Genomic DNA, 20,739 nt, shown 5'->3' on the forward strand with positions numbered 1-20,739 from the left:
TATCCGCCCCCATCCACCCCCTCTATCTATCTATCCATCTGCCCCATCCATCCATCCCCTCTATCTATCTATCCATCCGCCCCCATCCACCCCCTCTATCTATCTATCCGCCCCCATCCACCCCCATTTATCTATCTATCCATCCCCAGACACCCATCTATCTATCATAGAAGATCAGGGTTGGAAGGGACCTCAGGAGGTATCTAGTCCAACCCCCTGCTCAGAGCAGGACCAATCTCCAACCAGGGGCAGCTCCAGGCACCAGCACGCCAAGCGCGTGCCTGGGGCGGCAAGCCACGGGGGGTGCTCTGCCGGTCGCTGCGAGGACGGCAGACAGGCTGCCTTCGGCAGCTTGCCTGCGGAGGGTCCGCTGGTCCCGCGGCTTTGGCAGACCTCCCGCAGGCTGCTGCCAAATTTACGGGAGTGGGGACCTCCCGCCTGCCTGCCATGCTTGGGGTGGCAAAATGCCTAATGCCGCCCCTGTCCCCAACTAAGTCAAACTATGTATCTAAGGGAAGGATCGCTCGGTGGTTACCTGTTCTGTTCATTCGCTCTGGTGCGCCTGGCGTTGGTCGCCGTCGGATGACGGGACACTGGGCTAGATGGACCTTTGATCTGACCCAGCGTGGCCGTTCCTATGTTCTTTCCCCATACACACCCGTCTATCTAGCCAGCCAGCCATCCTCCACCCCACGCGCATCCAGCGAGCGAGCTAATGGCTATGGTACCTTTCCTCCCTTCCCACTTGTCATCAAAACAAAGAAAATCGTCTCTGCTCGGTGGCTGACCCCTCTCACGCCAAGCTCCAGCCAGCTGTAAATTGCCTGGATTTAAAATCATCCACATGTCTTGGGTGCAGACCAGGCCCCAGATATACTGGGTAGTGGGTTTCTCCTGGCGGGGACAGCTCGCACCAGGGCCTGGGAGAGATCCAGGAGCCACCGAGAAGCAGGAGGGCAGAAGAGAACCCAGGAGTCCTGGCGCACCCTCAGGGGGTCGTACCTGTGCTTTCCGCCAGCTCCACGGTGCAGTAGCCCTGAATCCACCGGTAGCAGGGGAAGCAGTAGGTGTTGCCCTCGGGGGACGTCACCCGGACCGTGTTACAGTACCACATGTTCTCGGGGAAGAAGGAATAGGGCTCCTTGTGGAGCCGGATCAGCAGGATCGGCCCCAGGGCTCGCTTGCTGGGCACCTTGTACTCCCGCACCTGGCAGAGACAGAGGATGGGAGGGGGTTCGAGATCCGTGCACGGAGCCTGCGTTACTGGACAATCGGGAAGGAGAGAGTTGCACAGGTAGAGCTGTGGGTCCAGCTCCCTCTTTGCCATCGCTGGATCCCATGGGAGTCTCTCCATTGCAATCGACGGGGCCAGATCCTCAGCCTCATTGAACCCAATTGGAATCTAGGCCCATTGACTCCAATGGAGAGACGCCCATTGACTCCAGCCGGGATCCGGCCCCATGGACTCCAATGGAGAGACGCCCATTGACATCGGCTGGGATCTGGCCCCATTGACTCCAATGGAGAGATGCCCATTGACACCAGCCGGGATCTGGCCCCATTGATTTCAATGGAGAGACGCCCATTGACACCGGCCGGGATCTGGCCCCATTGACTCCAATGGAGAGACGCCCATTGACACCAGCCGGGGTCTGGCCCCATAGACTCCAGTGGAGAGACGCCCATTGACACCAGCCGGGGTCTGGCCCCATTGACTCCAATGGAGACGCCCATTGACACCAGCCGGGATCTGGCCCCATTGACTCCAATGGAGAGACGCCCATTGACACCAGCCGGGGTTTGGCCCCATTGACTCCAATGGAGAGACGCCCATTGACACCAGCCGGGGTTTGGCCCCATTGACTCCAATGGAGAGACGCCCATTGACACCAGCCGGGGTCTGGCCCCATTGACTCCAATGGAGACGCCCATTGACAGCAGCCGGGATCTGCCCCATTGACATTGGCTGGGATCCGGCCCCATTGACTCCAATGGAGAGACGCCCATTGACAGCAGCCGGGATCTGCCCCATTGACATCGGCTGGGATCCGGCCCCATTGACTCCAATGGAGAGACGCCCATTGACAGCAGCCGGGATCTGGCCCCATTGACTCCAGTGGAGAGACACCCATTGACACCAGCCGGGGTCTGGCCCCATTGACTCCAATGGAGAGACACCCATTGACACCAGCCGGGATCTGGCCCCATTGACTCCAATGGAGAGACGCCCATTGACACCAGCCGGGGTTTGGCCCCATTGACTCCAATGGAGAGACACCCATTGACACCTGCTGGGGTCTGGCCCCATTGACTCCAATGGAGAGACGCCCATTGACACCTGCTGGGGTCTGGCCCCATTGACTCCAATGGAGAGATGCCCATTGACACCAGCCGGGGTCTGGCCCCCGTTGAGACCAGCTCTTTGACCTGCTGACCTGTAATCCCATCCCCCATGGCCATTTCATCCAAGTGACACAAACACTTACAGAGTTTATTGACCAGATCCCCAGGGGTGTAAATAATTGCGCCAGGCGCTGCACATGCTGCGACTGAGATCAGGGCACAGGCCTGGGAACTAGGGGCATGAGGGACGCTGCAAAGCATCCCTAGGTTTTACGCGGGGCTTCTGGCCCGGCTCCCAGGCCTCCACTCCCCAGCCCGGGGCTGGGGTGCCAGCTGCCGGCCTCATTTCCCAGCCACTGGCCCAGTGCCCAGGGCCCCACACTCGACCCCCTGTTCCCAGGTTCCTGGCCCCATGCCCACCCCGAGCCTTTGCTCCCTTGTCCCTGTCTGGGACCACCTCGTGGAGACACAGAACAGCTGCCAGCCCCAGCTGGGAGGCACAGACCCCGGCCGAGATCGGGGCCCCGTCGCACCGGGCGCCGCCCAGACCCCGGCTGAGATCGGGGCCCCGTCGCACCGGGCGCCGCCCAGACCCCGGCTGAGATCGGGGCCCCGTCGCACCGGGCGCCGCCCAGACCCCGGCCGAGATCGGGGCCCCGTCACGCCGGGCGCCGCCCAGACCCTGGCTGAGATCGGGGCCCCGTCGCGCCGGGCGCCGCCCAGACCTACAATGAGAGACCGTCCTGAGCCCAGGCCCCAGCACCAGGTGAGGGTGGAGCCCTGGCACCATTCAGCCCTGCAGCCGCTGGCACCCCTGTGGAAATCCCCAGCATCCAGGCTGCAGTCCTCCCACCCCCAATGTGGGGCAGGTCTCTGGGGGAAGGGCTGGGGCTCCCCCTCTGTCGGGCTGGCATGAGGGTACCCCAGCCCTGCCTCCCCTGTGGTCAGGGCCGCTGCCCCTCCCACCCCCATCCTCTTTCGCTGCATGTGAGCGAGTCATCCTAGTCTGGCCCGGCGTCAGCCAGGCTCCGACAGAGACGGGAGATCCAGCACATCTCGTCTGAGGATTCAAGCACTGCCTAAACCCAGAAACAGGGGTTATTCTCCCCCATTGTACCCATGGGGAAACTGAGGCACGAGCGCTGGCCTCTGGAGCAGAACCACGAATAGAACCCAGGGGTCCTGAGCCCCGGCCAGGCCCCCAAACCATTGCTCCTTTCTTCCTGAATGGAGCCCCCCCCCCACAGAAGGAACCCCCCTCCAATACTCACTGATCCTGGCTGAAAGTCAAACCCGAATCCGTCCAGCACATGCTTGGGGCTTTCCCCGTGGCTGCCCACGAGGGTGATGGAGATGGTATCAAAAGTGCCAGCCAGTGAGTCCCGGCCGGTGGCCACCTGGACTTTGTAGACGGCCATCAGGGATGGGTCGGGGGCCAGGCTCCGAGGGGCAGACAGTCCGGAGAGCCTGTCTCGGCGGTGCCGCCGAAGCCAGCCGGGTGACTTCTGTTTATTCCCTAGCTGGCTTGGGAGGGAGGCCAAGTGTGAGCCGAAGAGGCGGGGAATGCAGGGCCCCCAGGCACTTCCCCGCCACCCCACGCCTGGTTGCACCCGTGACGAGGGCCTTGGCCGGGGAAGAGAGGGCAGCGGTGCCAGCCGGGCCATGGCCGTGCCCAGAGAGCTGGCGGGGGGAGCTCCAGAGCATGGGGCCTGCCACGGACCGAGGGATGGGCCGAGAGAGTCATGCAAGGAGGGGGGGTCTGATCTCAGCTGGGGTCTGGGCCTGGCACGACGGGGGCCCCGATCTCGGTCAGGGGGGTCTGGGCAGCGCCCGGCACGACGGGGGCCCCGATCTCGGTCAGGGGGGTCTGGGCAGCGCCCGGCACGACGGGGGCCCCGATCTCGGTCAGGGGGGTCTGGGCAGCGCCCGGCACGACGGGGGCCCCGATCTCCCCAGACCCCATCCTCCATTCCTGCTCCCAGCCCCCAACCCCATCCCTGCTCCCCAAACCCCATCCCCGCTGCCACCATCCCTGCTCCCCAAACCCCATCCCTGCTCCCCAAACCCCATCTCCACTGCTCCCCCTCTGCTCCCCAGCCCCCATCCCCTGCTCCCCCATTCCTGCTCCCCACCCCTATCCCCACTGCCCAGCCCCTCTGCTCCCCCATCCCTGCTCCCCAATCCCCATCCCCCATGCTCCCCCATCCCTGCTGCCCCCAGTGCCCATCCCCTTTGCTCCCCCATCCCTGTTCCCAACCCTTCTGTTTTCCCATCCCCACTGCTCCCCTAGCCCTGCTCCCCAACCTCCATCCCCACTGCTCCACCCCTGTTCCCCAACTCCCTGCAGCACCCCACCTCTACTCCCCACCCCTCTTTCTTTCTTTGTCACCGGAGCAGGACAGGTCTTTCCAGCTGTGCAACGTGGCTGCACGTCTGTCCTGGGGTGGTGGTAGTTCTGGCCCCTCCCCAGAAACAGACGCTTCTTTCTGTCTGTAATAACAGAGCGGCTGCCCAGTGCTGGTGCCAGAGAAGGCCGGATTTGGGGAGCAGGGTTGGGTTGATGGGGGTTGGGGTGCAGGGTTGGGCTGCAGGGGTTTGGGGAGCAGGCATGGGTTTGGATGGGGAAGGAACGGGGTGCAGGGGGTTGGGGAGCAGGGGAGAAGAAAGGGGGTGCAGGGGGTGGGGGAACAGGGTTGGGGGTGGAGGGGTTTGGGGAGCAGGGATGGGTTTGGAGGGGGAAGGAATGGGGTGCTGGGGTTTGAGGAGCGGGGATGGATTGGGAGGGAGAAGAAAGGGGGTGCTGGGGGTTGAGAAGCAGGATTGGGGTGCTTGGATTTGGGGAGCAGGGTTGGGCTGCAGGGGTGGGTTTGGAGGGGGCAGGAAGGAGGTGCAGGGGGTTGAGGAGCAGGATTGGGGTGCTTGGGTTTGGGGAGCAGGATTGGGTTGTTGGGGTGCAGGGGTTTGGGGAGCAGGCATGGGTTTGGAGGGGAAAGGATGGGTTGCAGGGGTTTGGGGAGCAGGGGAGAAGAACGGGGGTGCTGTGGGTTGGGGAACAGGGTTGGGGAGCAGGGATGGATTGGGAGGGTGAAGGAACGGGGTGCTGGGGGCTGGGAAGCAGGGGAGAAGGAAAAAGAGGTTGGGGTGCTGGGGGTTGGGGAGAAGCAGGGATAGGGTCTGTGGAGCAGGGATGGGGGTGCGGTGCTGATGGAGACTGGGGAGTAGGGTTGGGGCAGCAGGGTTGGGGTATGGGGAGGTGGGATGGGGAGCTGCAGGGATGGGGGTTGGGTAGCCATGGTGAGGTGACAGGGATGGGGTTTGCGGAGCAGGGATGGGGGTTGGGGAGCAGCGAGGATGGGGGTTGGGGGTATCAGGGATGTGGGAGCAGTGGGGATGGGGTTTGGAGAGCAGGGAGGGGGGCAGCAGGGATGGGGGTTGGGTAGCTACGGATGGGGGCAGCAGGGCTGGGGGAACAGAGGGGATGGGGAGCAGGGAAGGGGGTTGGGGAGCAGGGCTGGGGGAACAGAAGGGATGGGGGTTGGGTAGCCATGGTGGGGTGACAGGGATGGGGGTGCATGGTTGGGGTTTGGGGAAGCGGGATGGGGAGCAGCGGGGATGGGGATTGGGGGTATCAGGGATGTGGGAGCAGTGGGGATGGGGTTTGGAGAGCAGGGAGGGGGCAGCAGGGATGGGGGTTGGGTAGCTACGGATGGGGGCAGCAGGGCATGGGGTTTGGGAAGCAGGGATGGCAGCCATGGGACCAGAAGACCAGGCATCTGGTCTCATTCGCCTGGACCTCCAACACTGCTGGCCATGAGAGGGACGGCAGGGGGGTGGGAGGGGGCATGGGGAATGAGCTAAAAAGGGGGGAGGTCCTGGGGACACACCCTCAACCAGTAGCGATGGGGGACCTCCATCCTCTCGCTGGTCGTTTCCGACATCCACAAGTGGCCGGTGGGGGGGAATGGGTCCGACCAGTAGCTCGAATGCCAACCGGCATGCCCAGCCCACACGGCTCTGGCTGTCCTTGGTCGCAGACCACCACCCCCAAGAGGGCTTGGAGGAGATCGGCTCCTGGATGAACAGCGGCCGATGCTGAAGCCGGGCAAGGCAGAGGGGACGCTAGCGGGGCGGCCTCCATGGGTTGGAAGGTCCCCCACCCACGTTTGGTTCGGCAGCCTACAGGAGCACTCTGGGATTCCTCACTGATCCTGGCCGCTCGGGTGAGGTGACATGTCCGAGGTCTATCAAATCCTGAATGGGGTGGAGAACGTGAATAAGGGAGTGCTGCCGAGCCCTCCACTTAACACACGAACCCGGGGTGACCCACTGAAATGACTAGGTAGCAACAAAAGGAAATGTTTCTTCACACAACGCACTGTCAACCTGGGGAACTCCTCGCCAGAGGACGTTACGAAGGCCAAAGCTATAACAGCGTTCAAAAAAGAACTGGCTAAATTCACGGAGGATGGGTCCGTCAATGGCTATTAGCCAGGATGGTGTCCCTGGCCGCTGTTTGACAGGGGGTGGATCACTCAATAATTGCCCCGTTCTGTTCATTCCCCGTGCAGCACCTGACACCAGCCACAATCAGAGACATTGGGCTGACCCAGTTTTATGTTCTCATGTCGCAATAGGGTCTTCTGCCATCTCCAGTTGGCTGGGAGACTCCGTCCCAGCTTGACCCAACCTCGGTTAGTCCTGCCTTGAATGTCAACCCGCGTTCAACGTCTCTGTCTTTATCCTCCTCTGACACTCAGGGCCAGGACACCCACCAGAGGATTTCAAAATCCAGGACAAAGATCACGCACAGCGACTCTGTCCCAAAGAGTCTGTGGGGCCGATCGGAGACCGGGGAACAACCCCCCAAAAGAGCTAAGGACCATCACAAACCACCCCCTGGCTTTCCACTCCCTCCAGGTCACGTTTCCTTGCAACAGGTACGGCAGCGAGGCCTAATGAAAAGCAGAAACCCGGAGAAGACATCGCCCTGCATGAGCGTCACCCCCCAGGGAGGGGGCAGGGAACAAACACCCCATGACGGGGGTGAGTCACCGGGCTTCGGGCTGGCTGGCACCCGCTCAGGTTTGCGGCCGTGAGTGCAGAATAAACACCTGGCTAGAGAATCAAATGGTATCCGTGCTCCCAACGCCCCCGTGCCTCCGGCCCTGGTCCCCTGTGTCCCCTCCCCGGCCCCTCCGTCCCTGTCCCCTAACCCCCTGAACCCCATCCCTGCTCCCAACCTCCTATCCCTTCACCCCATTACACTCATCACTGCTCCCCATCTGCCTGCACCCCATCCCTGCGCCCCATCCCTGCTCCCAACCTCCTGCCCCTTCACCCCATTACACTCATCCCTGCTCCCCATCTGCCTGCACCCCATCCCAGCTCCCCTGCACCCTGAACCCCATCCCTGCGCCCAGCCTCCTATCCCTTCACCCCATTACACTCATCCCTGCTCCCCATCTGCTTGCACCCCGTCCCTGCTCCCCATCCCAGCTCCCCTGCACCCTGAACCCCATCCCTGCTCCCAACCTCCTGTCCCTTCACCCCATTACACTCATCCCTGCTCCCCATCTGCCTGCACCCCATCCCTGCGCCCCATCCCAGCTCCCCTGCACCCTGAACCCCATCCCTGCTCCCAATCTCCTATCCCTTCACACCATTACACTCATCCCTGCTCCCCATCCCAGCTCCCCTGCACCCTGAACCCTGCACCCCATCCCTCCCCCAGCCCTCTGCACCCCATCCCAGCTCCCCTGCTCCCCATCCCTCCCCCCAGATCCCCTGCACCCCATTCCAGCTTTCCAACCTTCTATCTCTTCACCCCATTACACTCATACCTGCTCCCCATCCCAGCTCCCCTGCACCCCATCCCTCCCCCAGCCCTCTGCGCCCCATCCCAGCTCCCCTGCACCCCATCCCTTCCAGCTCCCCTGCACGCTGCACCCCATCCCTCCCCCCAGCGTCCCATCCCAGCTTCCCAACCTTCTATCCCTTCACCTCATTACACTCATCCCTGCTCCCCATCTGCCTGCACCCCATCCCTCCCCCAGCTCCCTGCACCCCATCCCTCCCCCCAGCTCCCCTGCGCCCCATCCCAGCTCCCCAACCTCCTATCCCTTCAACCCATTACACTCATCCCTGCTCCCCATCTGCCTGCACCCCATCCCTGCTCCCCATCCCTCCCCCAGCTCCCCTGCACCCCAACCCAGCTCCCCTGCTCCCCATCCCTCCCCCAAGCTCCCCTGCACCCCATCCCAGCTCCCCAACTTCCTATCTCTTCACCCCATTACACCCATTCCTGCTCCTCATCTGCCTGCTCCCCATCCCTCCCACCAGCCCCCTGCACCCCCTCCCTGCCCTTCTGCCCCTCTGAAACCTTAGCCTTGCCCCCCCGCCCCCAATCCCCTGCAGCTTTTGGCCAATTAGGGGAAAGGATTTTTCTCTCCAATCTCCCAGCAGTGACCCCTGGTGGCCAATTTGGGTAATTCACCAGGTGTCCCCCCCCCCTGCCCCATGGAGCAGCAGGGACCCCTGGTGGTCAGTGTATTTCCATGGGGAGTTACCACCTGAGAGACATGCAAACAGGGCCCCTGGGCAGAGAGCGACCCGTAAAGCCTTCATCCTGCCCTGAGCGATGGCTGAGGGGGCAGGATGGGGGCAGATATTCGTATGAATTATTTGTGTTACAGTAGCAGCTGGAGGTCCCCCCCCTTGTGCCAGGTGCTACACAGACCCTAATTGAGATCAGGACCCCCATGGCGTCAGGTGCTGCACAGCGCTGGGTGAGGGGTCCCTGGAAAACCAGCCGCCCCACCCCAGAGGTGGCTGCATCTCAGCGTCGGGTTAGGGGTCCCTGGATAACCGGCCGCCTCGCCCCAGAGGTGGCTGCATCTCAGTGCCGGGCGAGAGGTCCTTCTGTAACCAGCCGCCCCACCCCAGAGGTGGCTGGATCTCAGTGCCAGGCACAGGGTCCCTGAGTAACCAGGCGCCCCGCCTCAGAGATGGCTGCATCTCAGCGCCGGGTGAGGGGTCCCTGGATAACCGGCCGCCTCGCCCCAGAGGTGGTTGCATCTCTGTGCCGGGTGAGGGGTCCCTGGATAACCGGCCGCCTCGCCCCAGAGGCGGCTGCATCTCCGTGCCGGGTGAGGGGTCCCTGGATAACCAGCCACCCTGCCCCAGAGGTGGCTGCATCTCAGCGCTGGGCGAGGGGTCCCTGGATAACCGGCCGCCCTGCCCCAGAGGTGGCTGCATCTCCACGCCGGGCGAGGGGTCCCTGGGTAACCAGCCACCCCGCCCCAGAGGTGGCTGATCTCAGCGCCGGGAGAGAGGTCCCTGGATAACCAGCCGCCCCACCCCAGAGGTAGCTGCATCTCCGCTCCGGGTGAGGGGTCCCTGGGTAACCGAATGCCCTGCCCCAGAGGTGGCTGCATCTCGCCGGGAGAGAGGTCCCTGGATAACCAGCCGCCCCGCCTCAGAGGTGGCTGCATCTCTGCTCCGGGCGAGGGGTCCCTGGGTAACCGAACGCCCTGCCCCAGAGGTGGCTGCATCTCAGCGCCGGGCGAGGGGTCCCTGTATAAACGGCCCCATTACCCCACCCCCAGAAGCAGCTGCATTTCAACCGGAGGTGGGAGGGAGGTGACTGTAAGGCTGGCAAAGTAGCTGAGACCAGCGCCAGAGAAACCCGAAGGATGCACCAAGGAAGGGAATGAAAGAAGAGGGCCTTGAAAAGTGTTGGCAGCGCACAGATGCCAGGGCCCCCTCAATTGCATCCTGGGACCCCCTCCACCCACCCCCTTCCAACAGCCGCCACCCTCCAGGAATCCATTGGCACAGCGACAGGGGGAGGCAAACAAGGTCTCTCGACCGGGAACAAGCAGGAAAGTGGAGAAACCAGCCAGGCCGGTCAAAAACTAGCCCCTGTTTTCCATGTTGTAACGATGCTGGTTCTGGAAGGGCCCCGACGGAGAGTATCAAGTCAGGACAAGTTGCTTAACGCAGGGCAGGCACAGCCCAAAGCTGGGGTTTCTCCACCTCTAAGGCACCAAACCCGCCAGCCAGCGAGGACTTTGGTCTCACCCCACTGGCTAACCACAAGTCACACAAGCAATTCCCTCCGATACTCCAGTTTCCCAGTATCCCCACCAGCGCCGCTCGTTATGGGGACGAATGGTTCTGAAAACCAACACCCCCCCCCCAGTGCAGAGGTGCGGACTCACCCCTGCGGCGCCTCCTGCTGGTGACTTCCGGGAATCAGCTCGTTCCAGCTCCGGAGCGCCCTCTGCGGGCTGGTGATCCACCTCTCCTCTGGCCCCCATGTCCCTCCCAGACATCAGTGCCCCTTTAACTGGGGTGCTGCCCCCGGCAGTAACTCCTTTCTCTTTGGGTCTCCTCTCCCCAGGGAATCCCACTCACTAGCCCCACCTCACCTCAGTTTTGGCTGCTGCCCAGTCTCCATTTAGCCCCCATTCACTGGGGCCAGGGCAGCACTCGGGGGGTTTTGTTTGTTTGGGGGGAGGGCTTCTGGCAGCACAGTGCTGGGAGGGTGGGGGCTTGCATGGCGCTCGGGGAGGTGGGGGCTTCATCAGCATGGCGTTCACGGGCAGGGGGGTACGGCAGGGCAGTGCTCCTTTTGCTCGGGATGGCCAAAAAGTTAGAGCCAGCCCTGACTGGGGCAAACTGCAGTAGCTGCCACTCATCACAGGCAAAGGGGGATGGACTGGCTGCCTTCACCCATGCTCAGGTTGCCCCTCCACAAGCCCAATATCTAGGTGGACCTAGGACCAGGTCCTGCAGCCTAGGGAGCTGCTAGCCTAGGGCTTCCCAGCTCCTAAGGCCGTTCTCAGCCCTGCCTCACTCTAGGTCCCCTGGGTGAGTTCCCAACAGCCAAGCCCATCTCCATCTCTAGTCAGGGAGAAATTGTCCCTCTGGCTTCCCAGGCTTATAAGGCCCAATTTCTTAGATTGGGGCGTGGCCCCAGCTGCAGCCACTTCCCCCAATCAGCCGGGGTTTTACCTTGCCCTCTGCAGGGCTTTTCCAACCCCTTCTGGGATGGAACGAGTGCTCACCCCTCTTCACCCGTGAAAGAAAAAAGGTTCCCTCAACCCCAAAGGACCAAGTCCCAGATCCAGGTCCATATGCAAGTCAGATCTTACCCACAAATCATGCCATTGCCAATCCTTTAAAATCTAAAAGTTTACTCCTAGAAGGAAAAAGATCTAGATGAGAGCTAGAAGTGGTTAAATGGAGTCAATTACATCCAGTAATGGCAAAGTTCTTGGTTCAGGCTTGTAGCAGTGATGGAGTAAACTATAGGTTCAAATCAAGTCTCTGGAGTCCATCCACAGCTGGGATGGGTCATTCAGTCCTTTGTACAGAGCTTCAGTTTGTAGCAAAGTCCCTCCAGAGGTATGAGGCAGGATTGAAGACAAGATGGAGATGAGGCATCAGCCTTTTATAGTCTCTTGCCATGGAGTCTTTGGTTTCTTTGTTCCAACCACAAGCCACCCAGCACATGGCATGGAAAGACCTTACAGTTCTGTCCTTGCATGCTTTGCTGAGTCCAAGGTGTATCTGTCTTCTCTCAATGGGTCACTTGTACAGCTGATGGGCCTTAATGGGTCACCAAGTAGACCAGGCAGAGCTGACAGCAGCTTGTCTGGGGTGTCACCCAATGACACATGCATACAGACATCATAATCATAACCAGCAAACCATAACCCTTCCAGAGACACCTCACACGACCACCTTTGTACAATATATGGTGCCACTTGGTTGCAACAGTGATCTATACGGTCACAGTTCACGGCGATAACATCACACACGTACCTCCTTAAAAGCGACGGGGCCGTGGTCTGGTGGGCCTGATCCAAGGGGTTAGGCTGACGTTCTAATGGTCTTGTGGGTTGGTCCTGAGCCCAAAAAAGCTTTTGCAATGGTTACATCTGTTGTCAAGTCTCAATGCAACCTGTCTCCAATTTGGGGCTATTTTCCAGCCAATCATTCTATTTAACATTATTTCGCATGCTAAGTTTCTAACCCTTTTCTCACCACTTTTAAATTGAGATTAAAAGACACTTTGATTGAATTCTTGTTATAAGCAGAAAAGGGTTTTTTTTTAATAGTTACTGTTTAATTCCGGGGGTGGGAAGAAGAGTTGCCAATATAGCTTTTCACAGCAAACTTTGCACCCCATTGCCACCCTTACTTCTGCCTTCAGACCTGGGCGGCTCGTGAGCCCCACATAATAATCCCTGAGGGGTCATGACCCCCAGTTTGAGAACCCCTGGATTAACGGGCTAGAAAGCCGGCCTTGTCGTGAGAGACTCAGAGAGTCTATTTCGCTTAACAAAGAGAAGGTTAAGGGGTGGCTGTGAGGAACTGGGAATGTTCTTAATGTTTTCTCTGAATACTGTGTTGGTGCCTCAGTGTCCCCTATGCAGTTCTTAAGTTTCTAGGTGGTGGGATAAGGGTGTATGGTTGCTGCAGAGCAAAGGGCCAGTGCACCTAAATGCCTGGCACTCTCTCCTGGCAACTGGTGGCCTGGGTCCCTTCTCTGCAAGGTGCCAACTGAAGGTGTTGGAGATCAAAGAGGTCAGGTGACCTCCTGGCCCAGGAAAGAGACAAAGGCCAGAAAGGAGGGGCTGGAGGGGGGTTTCAGTCTGGAGCTGGCTGGAGATGAGGAGTGAAGTGCAGACGTGGGGGTCTGGCTCACTGCCCCCCAGAATGGACCCAGTCGAGGGGTCCGGTTCACTGTATCTACCAGCTCTGTTTTAGCCTGTGTTCCTGTCATCGAATAAATCTCTGTTTTACTGGCTGGCTGAGAGTCACGTCTGACTGCAAAGTGCGGGTGCAGGACCCTGTGGCTTCCCCAGGACCCCCCTGGGGCAGGCTCGCTGTGGGAAGCGCACGGAGGGGCATATCTGAATGCTCCAAGGAGAGACCCAGGAGGTGAAGCCGTGTGAGCTTCTTGCCCTGGAGACAGTCTGCTCCAAGAGAGAGGAGGCTCCCCAAAGTCCTGCCTGGCTTGGTGGGGAGCAGTTCCAGAGCATCGCCCGGGGACTTCGTGACAGTGACTCGATCCCAGTCTATAAATCTACAAATCTCTCCATAAGTATCTACGAATATTTCATAACGGGCTCTTAAGTCTAGCAGGCAAAGATCTATCACGATCGAACGGCTGAACATTGCCACTACACAAATTCAGACGGGAATAAGGCATACATTTTTAGCAGTGAGAATAATGAACCATGGATTTCCAGGGGTCATGGGGGATTCTCCACCACTAACATATCTTCTGTTAAGATTGGCTGGTTTTCTAAAAGCTCCGGGCTAGGAATTATTCTGGGGCCCATTCTCCGGCCCGCATTATACAGGAGGTCAGAATACATGATCACCGTGGTACCTTTTATTGATAAGCTGGGGATTTGGGAGGAAAATTTTCAGTGAAATGTTTCAAACTTTCATTGGAGGGGGTGAAAAGCCAATAATTTTGTGGGAGGGGAGTTGGTGTTTGGTTTGGAGGGGGGCTTTTCGGTCTGTCCGTTGGTGGGTTTTTGCGTGTGCATTTGGTAGGTGCAGGACCCGCGCTTCCATTTAGGCGACCGCTAGGGCGCCAGGATTTGGGAGGGGGGGTGGCATTTTGCAGCCCTCGGCGGCAATTCGGCAGCAGGGGGTCCTTCTGTGCTCTGGGTCGGCGGCAGCAATTCTGTGGCGGGTCCTTCACTCGCTCCGGGACCCGTCGCCGAAGTGCCCCGAAGACAGGGAGCGTGGAAGGACCCCCTGCTGCAGAATTGCCGCCAATGACCGGGGGCGCGGAAGGACCCTTGCCTAGGGCGCCAAAAACCCTGGCGCCGCTCCTGCGTAGGTGGGGGCAAGGAGGAGGTTATTCTAAAAAAAAAAAAGCCAGCGACAAAACAAGTTTTAGGGTAAGATTTTGCTGAACATTCTGCGTGTTCTGTATTTAGGGACTGGGATGGAGGGAGGGTTGAATATTTTTTGTCGATGATTTGGGGGCTTCCACTGGAGAACTGAAAACGTTTTATTTTCATTTTTTCTTTTCTTTGGGGGGGGCAGGGGGAGGGAATTGTTTATGTGTTTATTTCCATCCAGCGCTAATAGCAGCTCTGTGGGTCTGCACACGGAGCTGCTTCTATGCACGCCACATTTGGGGGAACAGGTAACATCTCCCACAAATCCTGGGATCCACAACTCTCCCTCCAGGTTCTGTGGATTTCTAAATCATTCCGAAAAATCAATGCATTGGGTTTTGGCGGAGAGGGAGGGAGGTTTAAGATAAACTTAGAGGGATAAAATGGAAGGTAAGAAACGTTCAGGAGGAAAAATCCCTGCTGTATTGAAATTTGTTACAAAAATATCATCAGGCAACGTGGTGAAAGAGACACACAAACACACGTGAGTGTGACTCTAGATCAGTGTTTCTCAAACTGGGGGTCCTGATCCAAAAGGGGGCCGCAAGAGGACTGGGGGTGGGTGGGTCATGAGAGTGACAGCTGCCGACAAGGCCCCTGGTTCTGAAGGCAGTGCTGCCGTCAGCAGCAGCACAAAATAGTCACCTGGTGTGGGTGGGTTGTTACTTTTTGGAGGGGCTGTCATAGCCTGAAATATTTTCAAAGGGGATCCCAGCCAAAAAAAGTTGGAGCAACCCTGCTCCAGGGGAACCGGGTGTCGGTTAAATATGCCAACTCACTGCATTGGAAGCCAGCTGTGACCACGGTATTTGGAAATTTTTCACGATGAAAAAGTGGCTGTTTTATTGGTTCCATGGTGTAATGGTTAGCACTCTGAATCCAGTGATCTGAGTTCAAATCTCAGTGGGACCTTATGTGTGGCTTTTTAAGTTAAAAAACCTGGAAAATTGGCAGATTCCTCAGAGCTCTTCTAACATTTCCCTCCTGCTGAATTTGCATAGCTCTTCAAGTCCATGCAAAGAGGGGGGGAATTCCCAAAGCGTAAATTTTTTTCCATTAAGAAAATTCAAAAATGGACCCTCCGTATTTCTGAAGGAAGCAGGATAAAGAGTAGGACTTCTCATTTGAATTAACAGTCTTCAGAAACCAGCCTGGGGAAGGGAACCAGAGAACATAAAGATGGAGAAGGAAAGAGAAAATGAGACCAGCTGATGGTGCATTTATTATAATAATAATGAAATAATAATTATTATTATTAATAATAATAAATAATTTTGGAATTTTGCAGCTGGGAAAATCTTTTTGGTTTGTGTACGTACAACACCTAACACTCTGGTGTTCATAGAATCATAGAAGATCAGGGCTGGAGGAAGCCTCAGGAGGTATCTAGTCCAACCCCCTGCTCAAAGCAGGACCAACCCCAACTAAATCATCCCAGCCAGGGCTTTGTCAAGCCGGGCCTTAAAAACCTCTAAGGTTCCACCACCTCCCTAGGGAACCCATCCCAGGGCTTCACCACCCTCCTAGTGAAAAAGTTTTTCCTAATATCCAACCTAAACTTCTCCCGTTGCAACGTGAGACCATTGCTCCTTGTTCTGTCATCTGCCACAGCTGAGCTCCATCCTCTCTGTTGTAATCCCTGTTGACTCTATAGTGTTATCACTTCAAATTATATTAATTATTACGCATTTTTAATAATAATGAATTACGTGGACATTTTGCAATCAGCTGTTGCAGTCATCACAATCAATAGAACCAGTCCAAAAAAAATGTCCATCAAAATGTTTGTTTCGGTGGGAACGGATGGCGCACAAGTGGGCAGAAAAATTCCCATTTTTTGGATGATTCGGGGGAGTTGATTTTGCTGTTGAAAAAGCAAGTTTTTGACAAAAATGCAAAAAAAAAAATGGAAGAAAGTTTGTAATGAAAACCAAAAAGCGTTTCCGTGCCACTGATTCTTTTTCTGGCCGATCTAATCACCCATCATTATTACTCGGGTTGGGAGCAACATATGAAACAAGGGGCCTATAAAACTCGTCCCGTTTGCTACTCACCTCTGCTTGATTCCTTGCCCACCGTCCACCCCCTGCAGCGAACAAACCAAAGATTTGCACCGAGGGGAAAAATGCAGCAGCCACACGTCTGTTTGAAGACGCACGCGGCAGTTGCATTCTGTTCCTCTTTCTTTCGTGCAGGGAATTGTTCCTGGGCACCTGGCAAAGGGCGGAGGAAGAGCGTAGAGATCCATGAGCAGAACGAAGCCATGCTAGGAGCGATTTTCTCTTAGCCACTGACACGCTGAAAAAAAGGTCTGTGGTTTTGGCAAGAACCTTTTCAAACCCGTTTAGCCCCAGGGCAGGGCTTCCCTACGGTCACACAAATACAAGGCCAGCCCCGGTTATTGTCTCTGTTTCATGCTCTAAAGCCGGGCACCTCCAGCCTGGGCCCGCCAAGCACGCTGAACGCGGGGGAAAAAGGAAATTCTCGGTGGCTGTATTGTGAGTACCCCCCATCCATCACCCAGCATCACCAGCTCTCCTGGTTCCATTTCGTCTCACGATATTTGATGTTTTCCATAAAGCCTCAGCTCTCGGAGTCCCGTGATTCTGGCAGTTTCCATGTCCCAAAAAAAGGCACTTGCTAACCTTTAGGGGGGGCCTCCATTGATTTATAAAGGGCAAACCCAAACAGGACCATTAAATCATCTACTCTGAGTTCCTCTACGGCCTGGACCAGTCGGCGTATTGAGCTCAACGGCTTGGCTTGGCCTCAAGTGTCTTCCAGAAACGCCTCCAGGACAGGGTTTCATTTCACCTGCCCCACAATGACTTTTTGCTCGTTTGCGACCCACTTTGAGATGTTGGTTTCTCCTCCCCATTTGGGACAGGAGAAGCTCTTTTTGTTTCTTTAAGTCTTGGCCCACTCTCTCCCGATGGGAAATCTATTTGCCAAGAGGATGTAGCTAGGTGGGTTAGTTGACCCTACTCTCGTCCCTCACTTGCTGAAATGGGGCCCCTATAGCAGGTTCCATGGTGTAATGGTTAGCACTCTGGACTCTGAATCCAGTGATCTGAGTTCAAATCTCAGTGGGACCTTCTTTTGGCTTAAAATCTTTAAGCTTTTGGTCTGGTATCTGGCTCCAGCCCTGACCTTTGGCTCTTGTTCCTGGATGCTGGCTCTGACCACTAGGCCATGGTTGCCAATGCCCTGCTCCTTCCCCTGGCGGAAGCCAAGGGGGTTTGGGCTTTGGAAAGTGAGACGTAGGCTCCTAAATCATCTAGGCGCTTTGAAAACGTTGCTCCTGGCCTAGTCTGTCTTCATAGAGGAGTCTCTTCATTTTCAGCACCCCCTCTAATCCAGTTGGGTCTTTTTCTGGGTGGGATGGGAGGGGTGGGGGGGCAATACAGAAGGGCAAGATGGCCCAGTAACAATTCTTCCTGCCCATGTTAATAAGCCCTACCTCTTAGCTAGCGCTTTTCATCAGCCCGATCTCAAAGCACGTTACAAAGGAGGTCAGTAGCAATGTCCCTGTTTCACAGCTGGGGAAACTGAGGCATGGGACAGCCGTGACCTGCCACCCAGCAGAACAGAAGGAAAAGGAACCTTGTACTAGAATGTAGTAAATTAATCTCAGCTCGAAAAAGACTGGGAGCAGATGCTTCATTGGAGATCAAAATGTTTTGCTACACCCCAAGATTGGCTCGCGGCTCTTTAGAGCATGAGTCTCCTGCTCTCCCAGCTGATTTCTTTCAGGATATTTTTCTCCGTCGCTCTTGCCTGGAATTTCAGCTTGTAGTTTAAAAAGGAAAAGGAGCATTTCTAGGTTTTGCTGCTACAAAGGAAATCTTGCAAATGGGACCCCAAGTGTAACTGACACAGTGGCGCTGCCTGGGTCTGCCGAGAGCCTGAACCCATCGCTGTGAGGCGGGGGGAGCTGCCCCAACTGTAATTGACACGGCGACGTTGCCTGAGTTTGCAGAGGGCCTGAGCTAATGACTTGGTAAGTCAAGTGGCATTACAGCCTCAACCTGGGTGAGAAATATTTTAATCTCTCCAGGATTCTCCTTGCTCGCACTGATCAGAAACTCACCCCAAATTATAGCTGATCTCTCATGCTGTTCGGTTCATTTATGCCGAGAGCTCAGGGCGGGCTAGGAGCGGGCGGGTGAGGTTCTGCGGCCTGCAGTGTGCAGGTCAGATGAGTTCACTTGCTTTCAGCCTTTGCAGGCGTGGCCCAGCCCCTGCCCCTGCCCCTTATCTGACCCCCACCCCGCTTCTGGTCCCCTGACAGCCCCTGGGACCCCTGCCCCATCCACCCCTCCTGCTCTCTGTCCCCTGACCACTCCTGGATACCCTGCCCCTAACTGCCCCCCACTGCTGGCCCCCACCTCTCTCCTTCCTGATTGCCCCCAGGGTACCCCTGCCCTATCCACCCCCCCTTCTCCCTGTCCCCTGACCCTGTCCCCAGACCCCCAGCCCCAACCACCCCCTGCCACCCCATCCAACCCCACCTCTCTCCTTCCTGATTGCCCCCTGGAGACCACTGCTCTGTCCACCCCCCCTTCTCCATGTCCCCTGACCGCCCCCAGAACCCCTGCCTCTGACTGCTCCCTGCTGCCCCATCCAACCCCCCTCTCCTTCCTGGCTGCCCCCCAGGACCCCTGCCCCCATTCAACCCCCCTGTACCCCATCCTCTGACCACTCCAACTCCTATCCACACCCCTGCCCCCGTCCACCACCTCAAACTCCCCTGCCCTCTATCCACCCCCACCCCCCCAGCTCCCTGCCCCAGTATCGCGCTGTCTAGAGCTCCAGTGGCTGGTGGCACTACAGACGTGCTGCCCGGCTGGAGCCAGCCCCACCACCGCACAGCACAGACACCGGGTCAGGCAGCCGCCCGGCTGGAGCCAGCCCCACCACCGCGCAGCACAGACACCGGGTCAGGCAGCCGCCCGGCTGGAGCCAACCCCACCACCGGGCAGCACAGACACCGGGTCAGGCAGCCGCCCGGCTGGAGCCAACCCCACCACCGGGCAGCACAGACACCGGGTCAGGCAGCCGCCCGGCTGGAGCCAACCCCACCACCGGGCAGCACAGAGCATCGGGTCAAGCCACAGCTCTGCAGCTGTGCTGCCTGGCCGCTCAGAGCCTTGTCCCGGCCGCGGGGTGAGCTGAGGCTGCGGGGAAGGGGGAACAACAGGGCGGGGCCAGGGGCAAGCCTCCTGGGCCAGGAGCTATGGGGCCAGGCACGAGGGTCCCGAGGGCCACGGTAGTTTGCCCACGTCTGGTATAGACTCATAGACTATCAGGGTTGGAAGGGACCTCTGGAGGTATCTACTCCAACCTCCTGCTCAGAGCAGGACCAACCCCAACGAAATCATCCCAGCCAGGGCTTTGTCAAGCCGGGCCTTAAAAACCTCCGAGGAAGGAGATTCCACCACCTCCCTAAGTAGAGAGCAGAGCCATGAATAAACACTCAGCGATTCTCCGGGCCTCTTCTCTCCTTCTGGAGATGTTCGGCCTGATATTTTCTGCACTTATGTCCCTTCCCCGTCCCTACCGAACAGACCGTATCAGGAAGCAGAACCAACCCACGGGTGAGAATGTCTCTGTGTACCCAGAACCACGGAAAGGAAAGTGGATGAAAATGCTCCAATCGGTTAGAAAAACACCGGCGGACACTCACTCCTGATGAATTTCTCCTTCGCTAGGCTTGTCCTGCCCCGTGGATGGAGGACAATTATAGAAAATAATTCTCCGATGCCCTATTTAAAATAATTATTCAGTATACGAGCGGGAGGAAGGGAAGCGAGAACTGCATTGTTTGCAATCAAAGAAGAGTAAGAAGGCTAATTCGCAGCGGAAGGAGAAAATAACCGTTTTGAAACCAGGTGCCGTGATTTCAGGATTCAGGGATTAGGACAGAGAATGGACCATACAGTCTGACCTCATGTAGAACACATTCTTGCCTGAATTAATTCCTGTTGGGACCAGAGCAGGAAAAAAACCCAAAATAACACATCCTCCCTGGATTGAAAAATTGCCAGGGCTGGAGAATTGCTCACAGGCCTCGGTCTGCCGTTCCAACAGTGCCTTCCCCTCGCTGGGAAAAATTTGCCCCTTCCTTTCCAGTCTGAATTGGTCTCTTTCCAACTTCCGGCCGTCGGATCACAGCAGATCCTTGTCCACCAGATCGGGGATCCTTCAGTGAACACATAAGACCAAACTCCTAATAATCAGGCCTGGTCCCGGTGCAGTTCTGCCAACTGTCCACACCGGGGCTGTGTCACTCCATCCAACGGCATGTGTGGCGTTCGGCTACAGCCCTGCCTGCTGGCACGATTCCCAAGCCTGCTGCATTATGGGGCAGCCTCGGAGCTCGGGCTTGTGGGAGATCTCTGGTTCCGGGCCTAGGGAAGCAGGAGGGGAGCCGAACCGGGCCCAAGCCGCCTCCTGGCACTTGCAG

At 57.6% G+C, this 20,739-nt stretch overlaps 1 protein-coding gene and 1 non-coding gene across 2 annotated transcripts in view; one reads left to right on the plus strand and one right to left on the minus strand.

Annotated features, from left to right (window-relative positions):
• The window catches only part of LOC115642625 (hydroperoxide isomerase ALOXE3-like), a 36,278-nt gene extending 32,517 nt beyond the window's left edge, over positions 1-3,761 (minus strand). Inside the window, exons 1-2 of the mRNA XM_030546267.1 lie at positions 3,615-3,761; positions 1,003-1,207 (exon numbers count right to left, since the gene is read on the minus strand). Coding sequence (XP_030402127.1) covers positions 1,003-1,207; positions 3,615-3,761 — 352 coding nt within the window. The remainder of the gene's footprint in view (positions 1-1,002; positions 1,208-3,614) is intronic.
• Positions 3,762-17,296: 13,535 nt separating this feature from the next.
• On the plus strand, positions 17,297-17,368 carry TRNAQ-CUG. The gene has a single exon. It is a non-coding gene; the product is annotated as a tRNA-Gln (tRNA).
• Positions 17,369-20,739: the final 3,371 nt, after the last annotated feature.

The sequence above is a fragment of the Gopherus evgoodei genome, unplaced genomic scaffold (assembly GCF_007399415.2).
Source record: "Gopherus evgoodei ecotype Sinaloan lineage unplaced genomic scaffold, rGopEvg1_v1.p scaffold_43_arrow_ctg1, whole genome shotgun sequence".
Taxonomy (NCBI): domain Eukaryota; kingdom Metazoa; phylum Chordata; order Testudines; family Testudinidae; genus Gopherus; species Gopherus evgoodei.